Genomic DNA, 6000 nt, shown 5'->3' on the forward strand with positions numbered 1-6000 from the left:
CCCCGGAACTTAAAGTAAAATAATAAAAAGAACCAACGAACTAGAGAAATGTGATTTTCTGCAAAAATGTTGGTTAAATATTTAATTAGTAATTGGCCTTTGACCATATCTGAAACACATGCATTACTCAATGTCTTTTGTGTACATGGCTCTGTGTACAATTTTATTAATGGTCTATTCCTACTGTTCACCTGAACTTCATAAATCAAACTGTTCCCCATTTTTGCTTGAACATTTATCTTACTCTTCTATTGTCCTATGTCTTCTTAAAGAGACTGTAACTCCCTGAAAGATGATACTGTCATTTTCATGTCTACTATCCTTTCCGTGCTATTTTCTTTACAACGCTAAATATATATTTTTAAAATTTAAAAGTTCGCAAATGCTACTTTCATCAATAGAAACTTGGCCTCATTTTGCAATCCTAAATCAGTCAAGTTATACTCTTTTGCCATGCCTCTTTGACTCTCATGTCTATAATTTGGCTTGAGTATCCTTTGGTATGTAATTGTGTACTACTTTCTAAAGCATCCTTTCAGTGATAATTTTGGGGAGGCTCATAGTCATACGCATTAATGGAGTAAGTTCTGTTGCACTGCATCTTTCCTATTAGATATTCAATACATACTTATTCAGTTTTTAAACCACATCTGTAAGTGAGCAAAATGGCTTTTAGATCTCTTGATTTGAATTTTTTGATTTCACACAGAACCGCCTCCAGTCATCCAAGTGCCTAGCAATGTTACAGTCACTCCTGGAGAGACAGCAGTGTTAACATGTCTCATCATCAGCGCAGTGGATTACAATCTAACCTGGCAGAGGAATGACAGAGATGTCAGACTGGCAGAGCCAGCAAGAATTAGGACCTTGACTAATCTGTCATTGGAGCTAAAGAGTGTGAAATTCAACGATGCTGGAGAGTATCTTTGTATGGTTTCTAGTGAAGGTGGATCATCAGCCGCTTCAGTTTTCCTCACAGTGCAAGGTACAGTGCTTTTGGTAACTTCTGAATTATGACATCTTTCTGTCTTCTTTTTTTAAAATTTTTGTCCTCCCAAGTTGGCTATTTGAGAGTGAGAGTATCTACCCAAATAATTATCGTTTTGAGTGATGGAATGCTTAAGCGTATTCAGTGGTCTGTGGCCAAGAAAACTGGAAACTAAAACATCACTAACAAATAGGAAACTTTAATACAATCATAACTAATCATAGTGGTTGAAGATGTTTATTTTAAGACAATATAAAAATTGTCTCTGGATAATTTAATAGTTTTAAATTCTTTAATCCATCTTGTGGATTTTTTACAAAGCATACTAATTAATAATTGGTCAAAAAACAATTTCTTCCCAATTTAAGTACTGTGTTATTGCATACATAACTAATTTACCTTTCGTTGTGAAATTGTGTGATAATTCTCACTAATACCTTTAAAATAAAGGTTTAAGATGCGTCTCATCTTGGTGAAATTTTATTGAAACATAAGCAGAGTTGTTTTTAACATTATTTGTCTTACACACACATGTACACACACAAGTGCCTATTGAAAATAAACTAATTGTGAGCCAATTTTGAATTATGTATTCATAGATTACATGTTCCAATAGTTGAAAATGAATTTATGAGCAATGTGGTTAATGGCTACTAAATATATATTGTTCAGGACCATCAAATGACAAGGAGAAACCACTCCAAAGTTTCTCTTTCAGTGGAAACATATTTGGCTTCTAAATGTCTATAGACCAGCTGGGAGTCTTAATGTAATGAAAAAATTACTGTTGGCAGTTTTTCACTGTTAAGCTGAAAGGTTCAGTTACTGCCTCAGCAGAATATTTTATTTCAGTTCCTTGATGTGGGAGACTGATTGCACCAGAATTGGGTCTATTTGATTGTGGTATTAGAAACAATTTTATAACATGCCTGAAGTAACAGTCTCAGGTAACTTTTTAGCAAGGTTACCTAAGAAAATGACCATTGAGCTTCAAGGCTAACTCTTAGAATGTTATTAATGACAGAAAAGCGAAACTACCATGAGAATTAACAAAATGGTTGACATCTGATTATAGTTTTCTCCCTGGTAGTTGAAATATATGCTGCAATCAGAATGTGTGTCTTTTGTTAGTTGATCTGGGGAATCCTCTAGGGAAATGTTGCTTTTGTAAATGGTTCACCACATTTCCACATGAAACTGCCTAGATAATATGAGTCGATCCAAGTTCTAGCAACTTGGGTTACTAGAACTCTGGAACTATTTTACCGAACTGATTGTTTCGGATAAAATAAGTGCTAATGGACTTCTGAAATTTGATCTTGGTTCTTTATTTGAAGTCCCTTAGAATGAGATTGTAAACAAATCAGAGCCTTCCTTGTTTCTCCAAGTTAACATTATAGTCCATAATTTTTCTGTTTAGTTCATTAGAGCGGTGATTCTCAAACTTCCATGAGTAAGGATTTACCCAAGGCCTTTTTTAAAAATGCATATTGCTAACCCCACATCAAGCGATGTTTTTTCTATAGGTCTGGTGTGTGGCCTGGGAATCTGCATTTTAATAGCCTTCTCAAGTAATTCCATGGACATTTTCTGAAAACAGCATATGTACCCATTCTACAGAATGAACCATATGATCTAGAAATGTGTATCTTTAAGGGAAGCCCTTGACTCTCTTCTTTCTGGTAAAATAAAGCCATTATTATCCAACAATTTACAAAGTGCTGAGGTAAGATGTTATATAATACACAAAACATAAATATAAAAACTGTATGACAGTACATCATTACTGGGTAATCTGTATTAGTGGTGTAAATCTGTCTAGAGGTGTTATTTTATGGCCTGTCTAGTTGGCCTTGAGTTTGAGGGGCCAATTTTGATGATAAAGGATGTTTCAAAAATCTAACAAAAATATACTCTAGAATTGATACTACTGCTCAGTAAAAATAAGAGACTTTTGCTAATTGTAGTTACCTAAGTGTATTATTTTATGGTTGAATGCACTATTGGAAAGCTATGGGTGTTTGATGAAGTAAACTGCCATACCTAAAGGTAAAGTTTATGATAATATGAGAGCTGATAAACTATTGGCATTAAATCTTACATTACAAATTAATTTCACTTTAATGCAGTTAAATCTTTCTAAAAGCAGAAATAACAAATAGTTTTAGAAAACTTAAAAGACAAAATAATACTTGGATTGAATACTTAACTTTAGGAATAGTTTTCTTGTTTAAAGGGGAATCAGTAGCTTAATTCACAGCCTCATTTATGTTGTTATGCTTTCACTGGTATGTTTGGGAACTATTTCTATCTGGAATACTTTTAAGAGTTAAAAATCTAGATTTTACAAGTTTTTGTAGTAATTTTACGAAATATAATTAGCAAGAATTTTCTTCTTTAAGATAGTATATGTCTAGTATTGCAGCCTTTCTTTACCTGACAATAAATTATATATAAAGTCTTCAAAAAGACAAAGCTAAAGAATACTAAAAACTAGCAGCAATTAACAGCAGCAAAAATCCTGGGAGGAATTTTATATGTATTACATATAAAGATTTTTTTTCTTACATAAATATGTATATAGAATATTTATCTGTATTTTAAGATCACTGGAATGAAAATCTTAACAGTGCTCCCTCCTTTTTCTGTTCACATGAAAATAGGAAGTATCTTTGTCCTTGTTTTATAGTTTGCTCCAAAAAGAAAATGTTACTCTTTGAAGAAGCCAGAATGCTATTTTCTCATACTAGCTCTAACTATTCAGTTAGGAAACTAGCAGGATAGTAAATGAGCAGGCAACCTGGTCCCAGGTAGAAAATTGTAACCTTGTATATATGTAACCTGGGATGTATGTTTCCCACCAATGAAAGTATTTGAAAGCAAGAGAAACATCGATACGAGTGTCAGTTAGGAATTTTAGAAACAGATGGTTCCAGAGGGGAGCATCACATCTCAGCCAAAAGAGCTCCATAGATGAGGACTGGGCAAGGAGCCATGTACGTCAGACTCTCACTCAGCTGCAGAGCTGAAAAGGGGGTTCAGCTCCTCCAGAACAGAAGCAGAGTGAGAATGAAGTCAAGTCCATCCAAACACTTTGTTAAAAGACACTAGTTTTGGATGAATGTCACTTCATTTGAAGATGAATAAACAGAAAACTATCGAAATAAATAAAACAGTGGGGGGGAAATGAAGCATAGGACTTAAGTAGAAATGCTGAGGAACAAAACAAGGCAGGCAGGGAATACTTACAAGAAATGGACGCTTTGAAAGCAGCTTATTCTAGAGACAAGGGGAAAAAGTATTTGGTCTGCCCATTATCTTTCAAAAAGACTTCACTTCTTTTAGATGACAGTGTATATTCATACGGTATCTTAGTCTGTTTTTTTGCTGCCATAACAGAATCCCTGAGACTGGGTAATTTATAATGAACAGAAATTTATTGGCTCACAGTGCTGAAGGCTAGGAGGTCCAAGATCAAGACTGGGGCATCTAGTGAAGCCCTTCTTCCTGCGTCATCACATGGTAGAGGGCAGAAAGACAAAGAAAGCAAAAGAGCACATCTACTCCTGTGAGCTTTTTAATTAAGGGTATTAATGTTTTCATGTGGGCAGAAACCTGAACGTCTCCCATGAGGCCTCATCTCCCAATGCTGTTACATTGGAGATTAAGTTTTCAGCACACAAATTCAGAGAGACACATTCAAACCATAACATAAGGCAAGAACCGGCTAAGACAAAAGGACAATAATAAGTGGAATGGGCTGAACACAGTGACTCATGCCTGTAATCCCAGCACTTTGGGAGGCTGAGTCAGGCAGATCATGAGGTCAGGATATTGAGACTATCCTGGCTGACATGGTGAAACCCTGTCTCTACTAAAAATACCAAAAATTAACCAGGTATGATGGCACACATCTGTAGTCCCAGCTACTTGGGAAGCTGAGGCAGGAGACTTTCTTGAACCTGGGAGGCGGAGGGTGCTGTGAGCTGAGATCACGCCACTGCACTCCAGCCTGGGCAACAGAGTGAGACTCCATCTCCATGATAATGATAATAATAGTAATAATAATAAGTGGAATGGAAGAAGTCAGAAAAGATTTGATTTTTAAAATGCAATATTTTAGTGCAAATATGTAACAGAGGCACTGAAGAGCAGAATTTATACTATATAAAAAATCATGGATGTGGTGCATAAATTTGAGAAGTCTTTCAGAATATTGAGGAAAAGAACTAACAGTTGAATAATATGATTTTTAAGTGGAAATAAAAAAATAAGTTTAATCTAAAATTTATAGGAGTTTAGGAAACAAAGACAATTGAAACTAAAGAAATAGTCCGAGATATAATTGAAGAAAACTGTTCTAGGGAGAAAAAGTTGTCTTGAGTGAGTAGATTAACCAAGGTAAATGAAGGGAGAACTTCATCTGGACACATCCTGGCTGAATTTGAAATTACTAGTAGGAAGAATCTACTCATTCCCCATAAGCATATGACTAAACCCATTGTAAACAGAAAGATAAAATCAGATTTGTGTCTGACTTCTTATGCTAAAAGCTAGAAGATAATTGCAGTGGATATTTGTCATAATTTTGCTCTTAGGGTCTGAATACTTTCCCTAATTTGGGGAGGAATTATTTATTATCTTGGTGGGAAGCAGAAAACAAGTGAGGTCAGATAATTCATTTTCCTTATTCCCTAGATCACATGACCCACAGCCAGCCACTAATATGCTCCCAGTGGGACTTTCACTCTTGCCAAGACCATGAACACTGAAAAAATTCTAATTTTGGCAGCATCATGGAATTTAGAGTCCAACAGCAGAAGCAAATGTCCCAGTGGCCCTTCACCATCACTTTAACAGACTGATGTTGGCTGTGTTCTCAGCGGTCTAGCCACACCATTTCTATCTGATATCCAGTTTCCTTTTGATTCTGTACCTCAGAAAAAATTTTCCCAATGAATTCCTTTTCTACTTAAGTCAGCCAACCTGGTTTCTGTTGTTTGCAATTGAGA

The 6000-nt window shown here is 35.4% G+C and overlaps 1 protein-coding gene across 1 annotated transcript in view; it reads left to right on the forward strand.

Moving 5' to 3' along the window:
* HMCN1 (hemicentin 1) overlaps positions 1–6000 on the forward strand; it is a gene marked incomplete at its 5' end in the record, with an annotated part of 290930 nt that overhangs the window by 24144 nt on the left and 260786 nt on the right. The window contains one exon of the mRNA XM_011999163.1: positions 710–985. Coding sequence (XP_011854553.1) covers positions 710–985 — 276 coding nt within the window. The remainder of the gene's footprint in view (positions 1–709; positions 986–6000) is intronic.

The sequence above is a fragment of the Mandrillus leucophaeus genome, unplaced genomic scaffold (assembly GCF_000951045.1).
Source record: "Mandrillus leucophaeus isolate KB7577 unplaced genomic scaffold, Mleu.le_1.0 Scaffold584, whole genome shotgun sequence".
Taxonomy (NCBI): Eukaryota; Metazoa; Chordata; class Mammalia; order Primates; family Cercopithecidae; genus Mandrillus; species Mandrillus leucophaeus.